The following is a 16635-nucleotide window of genomic DNA, read 5'->3' on the forward strand; positions in this document are numbered from 1 at the left end:
GGGAAGCTCATTTTCTGCTGGATAATTAGTGAGGAGCCCTAAGCTTAGCTTCTCAACAGCCAATCAGAGCCCACTGAGCATGTGAGTGTCACAGACACTTTCCAAGATGGTGACCCCCTGTGACAAGTTTGAAGTCCTGGATCATTGCTGCTATTGACAAGCTGAAACTTTAGCCTCGGGCAATAAGTTCATTAAGTAAAATATGGTATTTTTAACGGTATTTATTTTTAGGGTTTAGTTCTCCTTTAAGTACTGGCTTGAACTGTTTTTTTCTCTATAAGGGAGTTAACGTATGACAATGCTGAGACAACTGCTTTCAATGATGTCTGCGGTTATTTTTCACTCTTTGCTCCTGGCAGAATGCCGAATCTAGGAAATAGCAAAGTGTAATTTAGCTGTCAATAAGAATGAACACAATGAGCTCTAAATAACACTGAGAAAACTGTCAAGTGCCAGGGATCATTATTTCATTGTGTCCCGAATGACCTGGAGATAATAGGGGTCACTTTCTATTCCCTGGGGCTCAACTGCTACAGCTCAATTGGGCACAAGAGCTCATCTGTTTTATATATTTAATATTTTAGTAGAGAATAGTGATGGGCGAATTTGCGCAAAAAATTAGCGAATTTCGCGCGAAATGCATGAAACGGCGAAAAATTCGCAAAACGGCGCCGGTGTCTCGTTTTTGACGCCAACGCCCGTTTTTTTTATGCCGGCGCCCGTTTTTGACGCCGGTGCCGTTTTTGACGCCGGCGCCCGTTTTTTCGAAAAATTTTTTTGACGCTGGCGAATTTTTGCCGCGAATTTTCGTGGGCATTTCGTGAATTTATTCGCTGGCGATGAATCGCGCAAATTTGCCGCAAATTCGCGCCTGGCGAATAAATTCGCCCATCACTAGTAGAGAACTACAGTAAATCAGCTAAACCTTGCATTTCCTGCTACTAATGCTGAGGCCTAGACTTAAAATTGTCACAACCTTTTATTGGTTAAAGAGTTCCCCCAAACCACCCCCAGCCCTCTCCATTGGTACTTACTGCCAACACTCCAGCCAATGGAACGATCATACTGTCCCCAGCCCACAGTGACTAAAGGAAGCCTCCTGTAGCTCTCTCTTCTGATTAGGTCTGCTGGTATCTCTAGACTTTGTTGAGGCAGCTCTTCGTCTAGGAACCCAGCCAATAAGGTATTTGCATTCAGATGGGAGATCAATGAAAAGTAACTGGATGGTTGCTATGGGGCACTGTACCCGGCATTGCATATGTTTTCCTAATGTTGCCTTAATTACAAGCCCTGGGCCAAGTGCAAAAATAATTGTGCGTATTTTCTAATTGCAGGTTTGATTAAGACATTTGCCATGGATCCAGTCTCTGTATTTCTGTCTGTTGTCGTATGCATTTTCCTATTAAAAGTCTTCTATGGTGGCAAAAAAGACTCTCAGAACTTCCCTCCTGGGCCCAAGCCATTGCCGCTCATTGGAAATCTGCACATGATGAATATGGAGAAACCCTATCTAACATTTATGGAGGTAACACCAAGGGGGTTATTTACTAAATTTTTATTTATAAAATTGGACTTTTAAAAAAATCACAAATTTTTCAGAATTTATTAAATCACGAGGATGGAAAATTCTGAATCTGAAAATCCGGCATCTCAGACCTGTCGAGGTTGCATATCAGTCAATGGGAGAAGTCCCAATGATTTTTTGATGTGTGCTCGGTTTCGTGCAATACCCCGAAGTTTTCGGGTGAAAATCGGATGAAAAATCCGAAAAATTTGTGAAAATCTGATAAAATATCCGAAAAAATCTTGAAAATCAGTTTTTTTTTCCCGCAAAGCAATTTTTTCTGGGAAAATGTAATAATAAATAAGCGGAAAAAACCCGGGTGGATTTGGTTGGAGTTTTTTTCCAAAAATATTGAGATAAATTCGGACCCCCCAAGAGTTAGTCTTATGTAGTTGCCTTTACAATAACTGATGAGACACACTAACCCCACTAATCTCTCCAAATTGTTCCTGTGCCCTACTTCCCCCTTTCTGCTGTTGCCCTTACTTGTGGGAGGAGATGTAATGAACAGTTTGACATCTTCTACTTGTTCTTTCATACACAGCAACCAGTCAGAAGGAAGCATTTACTGGCCAGTTGTTTGAAAATAAACATCTGATTGGTTGCTTTGGGGTAAACTTTAGGCTTTTTATGTTACCCCATTTGTCTTTATACATGACATTTATTGCAATGCACTTATTGTTACTTATTATTGCATGGGGTGTTCCTTCCTTCTAACAATATTCATTTGGCAGGCGAATTTGACCCGTTTCGCTTCGCCACAAATCCGCCACGGGCGAAATGTTGCAGACGCCCATTAAAGTCTATGGGCGTCAAAATAATTTTGTCGCGCGCGTCTTTTTTTTTTTTAAGGAACGCCACCATACAAGTCTATGGGCGTCATTTTTTTGGCGAAACGAGGCGAAAAAATTTTCCCATCCCTAGGTACAGCCAATCACCAATCACTCCAACTATCAGTCTGGCACTCGTAACCTAAATGAGTTAAGAATGAGCTGTTGATTGGCTCATGGCAGAATCACCCTGATTGTTGGGGGATTTGGTTGGTTTATGGTACGGACACAAGTGGTAGAGCACTAAGGAGCCCACAATTTTGGAGCTTTTGCTCTTGTACCATTTGCAGGTACAAACGACACCTCTCATCTTTTGGTTGGCCCAGCATTGTGAATAATATACAAGCTATTGACATTTCAGGGGACACACATGTTACACACATGTTACACACTTGCCACCTTTTTTGTATGCAGTGCTACATACAAGATAAACCACAACTATCTGTGCTCCATTTGTAACGGGCCCGAAGGCACAGTAATAGTGTAGACCAAAGAGGAGACCAGACCAGGTTCGAGGTACAAGAGGGTTTATCCAAAGAATCGTCAAAATACAGGCAAAAAGGTCAGACCAGGCAGAAGACAAGCGGAATCGTAAGACAGGCAGGAATCGGTACACAAGTAATCAATATAGTAAATAACACCCAGGAACACAGTACCAGGAACCTATAGTTGGGCAAGGAGTGGAAGGGGAAGTGAGTTTAAATAGTCCCAGGGTTGGCGCCAATTTTTGACGCGCTTGCGTCAGACGCAGACGCCAGCGTCCCCACGCTGACGCCTTGACGCCGGCGCCCGATTCTGACGCCGGCGTCCGTTCCGTCGCCGACAACCAATCCCGGAATGGGAGGGAGGTGAGGTCATAGACCTGTGTCCAGCAAGAGCCATGTGGTGAGGTAGGCGGTCGCCATCTTGGACGCCATCTTGGACGCCATCTTGAGAAGCCGAGGTAGATTCCATTACAGTACCCCCCTCCTTAGGGGGGGCCTCAGGACCACCGAGACTAGGGGAGAGAGGGAATAATTTATGGAATCTACGAACCAAGATGGGCGCATGGACATCTGAGCTCCTGACCCAGGAGCACTCCTCGGGACCGAACCCCTTCCATTCGATGAGATATTGAAGAGTGCCCCTGGAAAGACGAGAGTCCAAAATCTTCTTCACCTCGAATTCCTGGTGACCATCAAGCAGGACTGGAGCTGGGGGAGAAGAAGAAGAGGAAGAAGATACAGCAGGTTTGAGAAGAGAAACATGGAAAGCATTTGGGATCCGCATCTCAGGAGGGAGTTGAAGACGAACCGCCACCGGATTGATGACTTCAATGACAGGAAAGGGACCGATGAATCTGGGACCAAGCTTGGGGGTCGGAATCTTCAGGCGGATGTTACGAGTGGAAAGCCAAACTTTGTCACCAGGAGCATAGGGTGGAGCGGAAATCCTCTTCTTGTCGGCAGACCTCTTCTGGACCTGGGAGCTCTTCAGCAGATTAGAAGAAACAGCAGCCCAAATAGCCATCATGTGGGCAGCCTGATCGTTGGCGGCAGGGACATTGGTGAGGAGAAGATCCTGAGGGAATGCCAATGGATTCTGACCGTATACACAGAAAAAAGGGGATTGATGTGAGGAAGAATGGAAGGCGTTGTTATGGGCAAATTCAGCCCAGGGAAGGAGATCCGACCAATCGTCCTGGCACAGGGAGACATGGCAGCGAAGAAACTGTTCTAATGCCTGGTTCACTCTTTCAACGGCTCCATTCGACTGTGGGTGATAAGCAGAAGAAAATTGCAAGGAAATGTTGAGAGCTTTGCACAGGGATCTCCAGAATCTAGAGACGAATTGTGAGCCTCGGTCAGAGACGATCTCGGCAGGAAAGCCATGGAGACGAAAAATGTGTTGGATGAACAGCTTGGAAAGTTCAGGAGCAGAGGGGAGTTTATGGAGGGGAACGAAATGAGCCATCTTGCTGAACCTGTCAACGACAACCCATATGACAGTGTGACCGGAGGAAACAGGCAGATCCACAATAAAATCCATGGCAAGATGAGTCCAGGGACGAGATGGAATGGGTAAAGGAAGAAGAAGTCCTTTGGGGGGAGAATGTCCAGATTTGGAAGTGGCACAGATGGTACAAGAAGAAATGAAGTTTTTGACGTCCTTTCTCATGGATGGCCACCACACCAGGCGAGAAAGGAGTTCGGTAGTCTTTTCCACTCCGGGATGGCCGGCCTGTTTAGAACTGTGAGCCTGAGAAAGAAGAGACTGACGACAATCAGGAGGAACAAATGCAACCCCAGGAGGAATATTGTCAGGAGCCGAAATTTGAGCGGAAAGGATCTGTGAGGCCAAGGAGGGAAATAGAGCAGCGACGATCTTGGAGGGAGGTACAATGGGTTCAGGATCTTCGGAACAGGGAACTTCAGGAACAAAACTTCTTGACAAGGCATCAGCTTTTCTATTTCTAGAGCCAGGACGAAAAGTGATAATGAAGTTAAAACGGGAAAAGAACAATGACCATCTGGCTTGTCGGGGATTCAGGCGTTTGAGGGATTGGATAAATTCAAGGTTTTTATGGTCTGTAAAGATGGTCACGGGGATGGAGGATCCTTCCAATAAATGTCTCCACTCTTCCAGGGCGAGCTTCACTGCCAATAACTCACGATTCCCCACATCGTAGTTCAGTTCGGGGGAAGAAAATTTCTTAGAGAAGAATGCACAGGGGTGTAACTTCCCATCCGAGGATGATCTCTGTGATAAGACAGCTCCAGCTCCCACATCTGAGGCGTCAACTTCGAGGAAAAAAGGAAGAAGAAGCTCGGGGTGTCTGAGAATAGGTGCAGAAGAAAAGGCAGTTTTCAAGGATTCAAAGGCGTCCAAGGCTGGAGGAGGCCAGTGCTGTGGTTTACCCCCCTTGCGGATAAGGGCCAGGATGGGAGAGATCTTGGAAGAAAAACCTTTAATAAATTGTCTGTAGTAATTGGCAAAGCCAATAAACCTCTGGATAGCCTTAACACTTGTGGGGAGGGGCCAATCAAGAATTGCCGAGACCTTGGCTGGATCCATCTTGAAACCCTGCTGGGAGATGATGTACCCGAGAAAAGGGATGGAAGATACTTCAAAGGAGCACTTTTCAAATTTGGCGAAGAGACTATTTTTTCTTAGGCGCAGAAGAACTTCCTTCACTTGGGAGCGATGCTCGTGGAGATCTTTGGAAAAGATAAGAATGTCATCCAGATAGACGACAACGCTTTGTCCCAACAAGTCTCTGAATATATCATTAACAAACTCCTGGAAGACCGCTGGGGCATTACAGAGTCCAAAGGGCATGACTAGGTATTCGTAATGCCCGTCTCGGGTATTGAAGGCGGTCTTCCATTCATCCCCCTTACGAATTCTAATGAGGTTATAGGCACCCCGAAGATCCAGCTTGGTGAAGATCTTGGCCCCTCTTAGTTGATCGAAGAGTTCGGAGATTAGGGGGAGAGGGTAACGGTTTTTAATGGTGATCTTGTTTAACCCCCTATAATCGATGCATGGTCTCAGACCTCCGTCTTTTTTTTCAACAAAGAAAAATCCGGCGCCAGCAGGAGAAGAAGAAGGGCGAATGAAGCCTCTTTGGAGATTCTCCTGAATGTAGGTCTTCATGGCGGCCGTCTCAGAGGGGGAGAGAGGATAGGTGCGACCCCGGGGAGGCATGGAACCAGGAAGAAGTTCGATCGGACAGTCATAGGGTCGGTGAGGAGGAAGAGTCTCTGCAGAGCCCTTATTGAAGACATCGGTAAAATCTTGATAGGCGGATGGAAGGGAAAAATTGGAAGACACAGAAGACACTTTGATAAGAGGTACGGCAGGCAAACAGTTCTGAAGGCAATAGGGACTCCAGCGGGAGATTTGCATGGATGACCAGTCAATGACTGGGTTATGAGTGCACAGCCAGGGGAGCCCCAGAACGAGTGGAGTTGAAGGGCAGTCAATGAGTAGAAAGGCCAATCTCTCCAGATGCATGGTGCCCACTCTTAGAGAAAGTTCAGCGGTGGTTTGAGAGATAATGGCCGAAGACAGAGGGCGGTCATCAATAGCCAATACTCGCAGAGGAGAAGCCAAGGGTTGTAGGGGGACCGCATGACGAACAGCAAATCCTCTGTCCATAAAATTTCCAGCAGCACCAGAGTCCAGGAACGCTTGCACTGGGATTTTCTGGGAACCGAATTGGATCTGTGCCGGAAGAAGAAAGCGTTGAATAGAAGGTTGGGGAGGATAACAAACACCACCCAGATAGGTCTCCCCAAACCTACCTAGGTGCTGGCGTTTCCCGGCTTCACCGGACACTCATGGGCGAAGTGCGATTTACCCCCACAATACAGGCATAGACCAGCAGCCCTTCTCCGTAGCTTCTCCTGTTCAGAGAGACGAGCCCGTCCTATCTGCATGGGTTCCTCAGAAGATGGAGCAGAGAAAGCAGAAGCCGCAGGAGTAGGAGAGGGAGAAGCAGTAGCCGGGTTGAAGAGTAGGGGTCTCTGGAAGCGGGGAGCCAGTGTGGATTGGAACCGGGGATACTTCTTCGAACGCTCTCTGTTGAGCTCGACTTGAAATTCCCTCTGTCGGGTGTCAACCTTTACGGCCAGCGCCACCAGATCCTCCCACCGAGAAGGAATTTCCCGGGAGACCAGGTCGTTTTTGATACGCATGGCTAGGCCGTTGTAGAAGGCGGCATGGTATCCATCATTGTTCCAGGTGGTCTCCGCCACTAGTGTGCGGAACTCGATTGCGTACTCAGGAACAGAGCGAGTGCCTTGCTGGATCTGGAACAAGCGAGCCGAGGATGACATAGCTCGACCAGGGGCATCGAAAACGACCCGTAGTTCACGGATGAAGGCCCTGGCGTCGTCAATCAAAGGGTCCCTCTTCTCCCACAAAGGTGATGCCCACTCCAAAGCCTTCCCCTGCAGGCGAGCAATGATGTACCCCACTTTAGCCTGTTCGGATGCAAACTGACCTGGCAGCAGGGCGAACTGGATCTCGCACTGGTTGATGAAACCTCTGCATGCATCAGGGTCGCCGCTGTAGAGGGGAGGCGCAGGAATGCGAGGCTCCGAGGGTTGGAGTGGGCTTGCAGGAACGGCCACAGGGACCGGGGCCACAGGTGATAATGCCGACAGCTTGTCCAGGATAGCTTCTAGAGCCTGACCGAAGTGCGACTGCTGGGCTTCGTATGACTGCATGCGGGAAGCCAAACCGCGGATGGCGCCACCGACATCAGGTGGAGCTGGAGTCTCCTCCAAAGGGTCCATGGCCCAACTATACTGTAACGGGCCCGAAGGCACAGTAATAGTGTAGACCAAAGAGGAGACCAGACCAGGTTCGAGGTACAAGAGGGTTTATCCAAAGAATCGTCAAAATACAGGCAAAAAGGTCAGACCAGGCAGAAGACAAGCGGAATCGTAAGACAGGCAGGAATCGGTACACAAGTAATCAATATAGTAAATAACACCCAGGAACACAGTAACAGGAACCTATAGTTGGGCAAGGAGTGGAAGGGGAAGTGAGTTTAAATAGTCCCAGGGTTGGCGCCAATTTTTGACGCGCTTGCGTCAGACGCAGACGCCAGCGTCCCCACGCTGACGCCTTGACGCCGGTGCCCGATTCTGACGCCGGCGTCCGTTCCGTCGCCGACAACCAATCCCGGAATGGGAGGGAGGTGAGGTCATAGACCTGTGTCCAGCAAGAGCCATGTGGTGAGGTAGGCGGTCGCCATCTTGGACGCCATCTTGGACGCCATCTTGAGAAGCCGAGGTAGATTCCATTACACCATTATAGGAATTCTAGGAACACGTGTGTCTCATGGCGCAAAATCCGGGGAAAGTTGCCTAGTGCGAAAGACGGGGGCTTTGTGCTCTTTATTTGCACATTAAACCTTGCTTAATTTTTTTGTAAATGAGGCCAACTGCATTCTTTCATTGTGTTACACTGATTGAAATATTACACATTGTTTTCAATAATGCATAATATTCATGTACAAATAAAGCATTATTATTTAGATGACGGTGTTCCATTAATGCTTCCATTACAGTTGGCTAAGAAGTACGGCTCCGTATTCAGCGTTCAGCTCGGCACAGAGAAGGTTGTGGTGCTTTGCGGTGCCGACTCAGTGAGAGACGCTCTTATCAACCACGCCGACGAGTTTTCAGGAAGGCCAGAAGTTGCTATTTTTGAGGAGATTTTTAAAGGACATGGTAACTGTATTAAATGTGGTTATACTTGATAGAAGTAAATTCTACTAGTTGTATCTAGTACAGGTATGGGACCTGTTATTCAGAATGCTCGGGCCTGGGGTTTTCCAGATAACGGATCCTTTTGTACCTCAAGTCTACTAAAAAATCATGGACAATCAAATAGAAGAGCAGGAGCGCTCCAACCACATGCTGTATAATTAGTTAGTTAAACAGTCTTCTCTTTAGCAGTCAATATTACAGTATAAACTGAAGAACCGCTCACCACAGTTATAGCTTGGCTGGGGTGCACTTGCCCCGAACCCTCCTCTTAGCAATATTTCTCCAAAAACAGAAATATGGGTCACTCACTGCTCCTTTTTGGAGGCCCTGGTGCTGTGCCCGAACCCTCAGCATAGGGGAGACATCGATCCTTAAAACCAGCAGATTGGCCCACACTCAGCAGGACTCCAGGCTGCGGTAACATCAATTCACTTTATTTCACAAACATTAATTGTAGGACGATTAATGTTTGTGAAATAAAGTGAAATGGCCTTTCCATATAAGAGCTTTTTGGATAATGGGTTTCTGGATAATGGATCCCATACCTGTATATATAAGGCTTTGGTGACATACTGTATGAATCCCATTCTTCTGGCATTCAGTGTGGAAGATGTCCTGCATAAAACAGAAATCATCTGTATAGGTTCTGTAGATATGGGCCCAGGTGGGAAATCACCAGGCGAGGCTCCCCCTACTTACGAGGCCAGAAAAGTAAATCAGCAAGACTTAAGTCCAGACCACGAGTAAGAGTATTTCAGCCAGAGCAGACCAAGCAATACCAAAAGGGTCAACGGAAAATGTAGTCAAATTTCAAGAGGCCTATTTATTAAAAGTCACACTTTACTGGTTTTAGAGGTTGTTGAAAGCGTGATTAAACTCTATTGTGGTTATGGAATATAAGGAACTAAGTTTGCCCAGGGGCAGTAAACCATAGCAACCAATCAGCAGGTAGCATTTAATAGTCCCCTGCTTAAATGCAAGAATCTTATTGGTTGTCATGTGTTTCTGCTCCTGGGCAAACTTAGTGCCTTATATTACATATGGGGGTATTTCTCTAAAACCACGAATGCCATGAACGTTATTAAAAGATCTGAATATAGAAAGTTGGAACGTAAAAATACAAATTTTCAACAATAACTTGTGAAAAAATCCTAAAAAATTCCTTAAAAATTCTTGAATTTTAAAAGTTTCAGAACATTTTTAAATAAAACATACATTTTAAGAGAAAAAATATGATTTGTGAAAAAAAATTGTGTATCATCTCCCAATAATACGAGTCATTTATGGTTGCCTTGGCACCTTTGGGTAGTGGTCTTGGCAAGAAGTGATGCAGTGCGTACCCCAGAGCCAAAGTGCACCTGTGCAGTAAAACATATTGCTGACCGCAGGGTAGAAGATGGCCCTGGTCAAAATTGACACTCTGAAAACTCGACTATATCAAGTTTTCGTTGCAAAAACTTAAATTTTTCAGATGAAATCCCCAAATTTTTCTGGATTATCCAGCGCAGATCATGTTGCCAAGAAACATCTTCTGGGCCATCTGCCATTGACTTCTATATGACCTCGACAGGTTTGAGATGGAGTATTTTTGGATTTTTAGCATCTTTGGGGTATGATAAATCTCCAAAAATTTGAGTTTTTTTCCCATTAAAAATTTGAGTTTTCCCCCTAAAAACCTTGAGCAGAAAAAAACGTGGTTTAATAAATGGGCCCCTAAATGAATACTTCAAGAAAATGTCACATTCATAATTCTATTCACCAACCAAAATGAATTGATAGAACTTTGGTGATTTTTAGTGCAGTGCAGTATCCTGTGCTTGTACCAACAACTTCATAGTACAAACAGTTTTTATAACTTTATTTTTTTATATACTTAGGTATTATTTTTGCCAACGATGAGAACTGGAAAGTGATGAGAAGATTCAGTCTTTCTGCACTAAGAGACTTTGGGATGGGGAAGAAAACGATTGAAGAAAAGATCTCTGAAGAAAGTGACTGTTTAGTAGAGACATTCAAGTCCTATGGAGGTAGGAGTGAGAGTACAGTATATGCGTGTGTGTACTGGCTCATGAAATTGTTCCATACACACTGGCTAAAGTGAGTGAGAGAAGACAAAACAGGCAAGGGAAACAAATGAATATGTGTCTGTCACATTGAAGAGACACTCAACAAGCAAGAGCTCAAGCAGAGACTTCTCATAACTTATACTGAGAATACTGCTAGGGGCTGATTCACTAAATTCGAGTGAAGGATTCGAAGTAAAAAAACTTCGAATTTCGAAGGTTTTTTTGGGCTACTTCGACCATCGAATGGGCTACTTCAACCTTCGACTACGATTACGACTTCGAATCGAAGGATTCAAACTAAAAATCGTTCGACTATTCGACCATTCGATAGTCGAAGTACTGTCTCTTTAAAAAAAACTTCAACCCCCTAGTTCGGCAGATAAAAGCTACCGAAGTCAATGTTAGCCTATGGGGAAGGTCCCCATAGGCTTTCCTAAGTTTTTTTGATCGAAGGATATTCCTTCGATCGTTGGATTAAAATCCTTCGAATCGTTCGATTCGAAGGATTTAATCGTTCGATCGAAGGAATAATCCTTCGATCGTTTGATCGAATTTTCTGCGCTAAATCCTTCGACTTCGATATTTGAAGTCGAAGGATTTCAATTCCTAGTCGAATATCGAGGGTTAATTAATCCTCGATATTCGACCCATAGTGAATCAGCCCCCTAATGTCACAAATAGCATATTGTCATCATTCCTTTTCACAGACTATGGTTGGGCAGATGTGATATGTTGCAGTTGTGATTGAATATGCTGGGATTAACCTCACTTTATTGATGTCTATGTGTGTCATTTCAAGTTTGCAAACAATCTCTTTTCTTTCCTCTATACCCCAGGGAAGCCCTTTGATAACACCTTGATATTGAACGCCGCAGCAGCCAACATCATTGTGCACATACTGCTCAACCACCGCTTTGATTATCAGGATCCAACGCTGCTCAAACTTATAAAAAGCATCAATGACATTGTCAGGATCACAGGCAGTTCTATGGTCATGGTAAGCTAATGATGGCCATTCTTTCACTTCCTTCACCAACACTGGTATTCGGTTACGGCAATTTTAGTTCAAGTAGTAGAATGTTATTAAAATTCCATTGCTTTAATATCATTCCAACAACTACATTTTTATTCTTGTATTTCACTGTCCGTTTCATGCATACCTGTATGTATCAAACAGTTACTTCAGCTCTCAAAAAGGAAACAATCCATTTCTCTACTCTTTTGTACATAGAGTTTTTTTTGTAGAGTTTCTGTTAAAACTATAACTTAAGAACCCAAGTCCCTTTCCACTGTGGTCCCTACACGAGGCAAGTATTGCTTGGGGAATAATAACCCCACTTCTTCTCCTAAATTGGGGCATTAAGAAGCCCTGGCTCATTAATGATGCCTACCTTATACCTCTGGGGTATACTATGACTGAATGTTACTATTATTCTTTATTCCTGGGATACAGGTACCCCAGCTTAATCCCAAAAATGGGGCCTAGCACTCCCATCTGTCTTTTAGAAAGAGCACTGAGAACCCAGCACATGGTGATTCCACCTCTTTTATAAACTAGGGAGTAGGACACCCCCATAATATTACAAAACAATGAAAGAATACCTTCCTCCTACAGGGCACCTTTATGTCACATACTGTTGATAAGATAGAGGGAGATAGCAAGATTTGTAATGTGATCTGATACAAAGTGATATAGGAGAAAATAACCTAATAGAGTGAGCCTCAAATTTAGAATATGAGATGGAGCAGTGGAAGAAGGAAGGTTTCTGTAACTGACCTATGAGAGCCCCCCTTCCCATCAAGCAACTGCAAGTCACCCATCAGTTCCACTGTCAGATTTAGATGGTTAGATCTGGAGGCAGCTGGGGAGATCATTTATTTTTTCTTTTAAAATCATTAAATGATAGCCACCAGCCCCTTTCAGTCTGCCACCCTAGGCACATGCCCTCAGGTACCCTTTGAATGTAGGAGAATGTGGCTGTTACTGAACTGCAATGAGAAAGGTGTCCCCCTGCCCGTGGTAGGAAGGAGAGAAATGCTAGATGAGAGTGGGATTTATAGGTGATTTTTAGATATTTTTATAAATATATGGTACATTTATATATGGCGCCTTCCCTGAGACTTGAAGAAAGGAGGTTCCATTTAAAAATGTAAAAACAAAAAACTTCTCTATTTGTTAAGTAACAGCACTTTTAAAAAAATATATTTCTGTTCTATTATTAGCTGTATAACACATATCCGTCTATTATGCAATGGATTCCTGGAAGTCACAAAAGCGTTGTCGAGAACGCCGAAAGATTATACGCCTTTCTTATAGAGACATTTACCAAACACCGGGATCAACTGGACATAGGTGACCAGAGGGACCTCATTGATGCATTCCTAGTCAAGCAACAAGAGGTAAGGCTAAATTCAACACTAAATGCTCCAGGCAAGGAAAAAAACCTATGCACTTCACTAGAAATATTTGTTATTATAATAGATTATAGATTATAGACTACAAATGGAGCAGTGGAGCTATCACAGGTAGATTTTCAAAGCCCAATTTCTAAATAGCTTAAAAAAGGTTGGACTCTTTTGGCATACCTAAGAGTTTATATTATTTATAACCATCAGAAGCAAATTGAGTCCAGTCCATTAATTCCCAAGCAAAAGCCAGCATTCCACCTGTATTCTTAACTTTTCTCTTGGTCTTTATTTTCTGTGTTATTTTAGAAGTATCATGCTTCCAATTCTACTTGTTTCCATCCTGCCATGTTAATCTACAATGCAGACACTATTAATTTAGATGTGCAATTTCAGGAGAAGTCTTCTTCTACAAAGTTTTTCCACGATGAAAATCTGAAAGTCCTTTTAGCCCATTTATTTGCTGCTGGAATGGAGACGACTTCTACTACTCTTCGTTGGGGATTCCTGTTAATGATGAAGTATCCTGAGGTTCAAAGTAAGAATTGGTTCTATAGGAAATTATGGTACTTGTATATAGTTATTTTGTAATATATGCTAAATATGTTAGGCCTATGCAAATATATCACAGATGGGTTGATCCACAACAGTTTATGTCAAGAGACAAGGGGGCAAATTCATCAAGGGTCGAATTTCGAGGGGTTAAATCCCTCGAAATTCGACTGGGGAATAGAATCGAATTGAATCGAATAGGCAATTCGGGCGAATTTACGCACTGGTGAATAGTCGAATTGGCGAATATCCGCCAGGTGAATAGGCGCTCGATCGAATATTCGCTCGAAGGATTTTCATTCGATCGAATGCCTTTTTATTCGATCAAAAACTTGGAAAACAAGCCTATGGGACTTTCCCATAGGCTTTTAAAGCAATTCGGTAGGTTTTAGGTGGTGAAGTAGGCAGTCGAAGTATTTTTAAAAGAGACAGTACTTCGACTATCGAATGGGCGAATAGTCGCAGCGTTTTTGCGCTCCATCCAGTACTTCGACTGTCGAATGACGAATAGTCGCAGCGTTTTTGCGCTCGATCTATTCGAATTATTCTACTTAGGCGAATTTATGCCAATTCGATAGTCGAGGAGCACAAAAAAACACTCGAAATTCGAAGTTTTTTTACTTCGAATCCTTCACTCGAGCTTGATGAATTGGCCCCAAGGCTTCACTTAGTCAGTATAATATTTGGTAATTGGTTGAAGAATACTTCCTTTTTTATAACTATTCAGAAAGGGTTTGTTACAGTGAGAGCTGTGGAGATGTGGAATTGTCTCCCTGAATCAGTGGTACAGACTGATACATTAGATAGGTATAAGAAGGGGTTGGATGGTGTTTAGCAAGTGAGGGAATACAGGGATATGGGAGATAGCTCATAGTACAAGTTGATCCAGGGACTAATTTAATTGCCATTTTGGAGTCAGGAAGGAATTTTTGCCCCCTCTGAGGCAAATTGGAGAGGCTTCATGGGGTTTTTTGCCTTCCTCTGTATCAACTAGTAGTTACCTAAAAGGCGAAAAAAACATTTTCTCTATTGCTTTTTTTTTAAAAACCTTTAGAAGTTATGCCAACATTACCTCCCTTACAGTCATAATTTTTTAGTCCCTTCAGGTTTTCCTTAGGGATAAGCAAATTTTTTCACAGTTTCGCTGCTGAAATAACATCCATAGACAAAAAAATATAGAGCCAAAAGGGTCAAATTCGCCCCTTCCCTAGTTTCCCTTCCTTTTCCAGTCATTCGGCAATTAGCTTAAATATAATAGCTTATATACTGGTCTTGAGTGTGGCCCCTCTCACAAGTAACTTACAAAGCGCTTACCAGTGCCACACCACTATACATCACCTCCATAATTACCAAGTACATTGACAGATTCAACCCTCTTACTTTAGAAACCAATGGGACACCAACTAGATCCTATGGGTTTTAGTACTAAGTGTAGCTCGTCAGAAGTGTTGTGCACTAACATCTATCAGAATCCTTTATCCCCCATAGAAATCACATGCAGTGATTAACAGTTTGGACAATTATATTCTGCCCTGGAACCATTCGGTCTGGCATGGGAAATACATGTTTAAATCTAAAACTATTGTTAACAATAGTTGATAAATCAGTCCCTTTAAAGCCTCCTTCATTTCTGCTTTTATCTTTCTTCCAGAAAAAGTCCAAGATGAAATTGATAAAGTGATTGGATCTGCAGAACCTCGGCTTGACCACCGGAAACACATGCCTTTTACTGATGCCGTTATTCATGAGATCCAGAGATTTGGCAACCTTGTGCCTAATGGCCTTCCTCATGCAACTACTAAGGACGTCACTTTCAGGGGCTATTTCATTCCAAAGGTATTTTCTTTGTACACATATGTGCTTAAAGGAAAAGGAAAGCTACAGAGGTATTTTATTGCCAATAGATTAGCTGCAATAGTGCAAGCTAGAATGCTATATTTATTCTGTAGAATGTTTTACCATACCTGAGTAAATAGCTCTAGAAACTCTCTGTTTGTTTAGGATAGGAGCTGCAGTATTAATGTGGTGTGACATCACTTCCTGCCTGAGTCTCTCCCTGCTCTGGGCTCAGATTACAGTAGAGAAGGGGGGAGGAGCAAACTGAGCATGCTCTTGCCCAGGGCAATGAGGTTTAAGCTGAAGGCAGGAAGTCTGATACAGAAGCCCATGAGTACACAATAGAAGGAAAGAAGTGCAGTGTTTCTTTTGACAGGGGACTCAGACCAGCGCTACTTTTGGGGTTTACTGGTATATTTAGATGGACCTTTCTGATAAGGCTTACTTAGTTTTAACCTTTCCTTCTCCTTTAAAAGAGAGCACTTTAGTAACTTATTGAAATACAAAGCTTGTTAAATACTTTTAGAAAAGTTGCATCTCAAAATGTGTTGTATTATTTCTTTTTACCAATAGTAGACTTTCTAACATAGGTGGTAAACCACAACAGAGCAGTGCCCATAGCAACCAGACATTTTGCACCCCATAATGCTCTAGCACTTGAGACAGGGTCATAATAAAGTATCCCTTTTCTATTGTACAATATATTTGTTGATGGTACCTTCTAATTAACTAACACATTTAATTGTAGGGTCATAACCAAGGAACTCATCACTTTCTTCATTATATCTACATGATACCAGTTTCATTTGTGTGCTTTTTTTTATGATGGTTTCCTTTCTTTTAAAACATTTTTAGGGAACCCATGTGATTCCAGTGCTGACTTCTGTTCTCCAAGATGAAGCGTATTTCAAAAAGCCAGAAGAATTTTACCCTGAACATTTCCTTAACTCGGAAGGACTTTTTTTGAAAAATGAGGCCTTCCTTCCCTTCTCTGCAGGTATTGTGTCTCTGTTTAATATCTGTCAATATAGCTAAATTATATATATATATATAACACAATGAAATGCAGCTCATCCCTTACCTTATTGGGTCTCTTCTCAACCCCCACTGAATGGTGT

At 43.4% G+C, this 16635-nt stretch overlaps 1 protein-coding gene across 3 annotated transcripts in view; it reads left to right on the forward strand.

The window, feature by feature from the left end:
* Positions 1–16635, forward strand: part of XB5870894.L (uncharacterized XB5870894 L homeolog) — a 37373-nt gene that overhangs the window by 15190 nt on the left and 5548 nt on the right. For all 3 annotated transcript variants that reach the window (XM_018264084.2, XM_018264085.2, XM_018264086.2), the window contains 8 exons: positions 1335–1525; positions 8456–8618; positions 10535–10684; positions 11560–11720; positions 12947–13123; positions 13526–13667; positions 15333–15517; positions 16373–16514. In XM_018264084.2, coding sequence (XP_018119573.1) covers positions 1355–1525; positions 8456–8618; positions 10535–10684; positions 11560–11720; positions 12947–13123; positions 13526–13667; positions 15333–15517; positions 16373–16514 — 1291 coding nt within the window. In that variant the 5' untranslated portion in view covers positions 1335–1354. The remainder of the gene's footprint in view (positions 1–1334; positions 1526–8455; positions 8619–10534; positions 10685–11559; positions 11721–12946; positions 13124–13525; positions 13668–15332; positions 15518–16372; positions 16515–16635) is intronic.

This window comes from Xenopus laevis, chromosome 5L (genome assembly GCF_017654675.1).
Source record: "Xenopus laevis strain J_2021 chromosome 5L, Xenopus_laevis_v10.1, whole genome shotgun sequence".
Lineage (NCBI taxonomy): Eukaryota > Metazoa > Chordata > Amphibia > Anura > Pipidae > Xenopus > Xenopus laevis.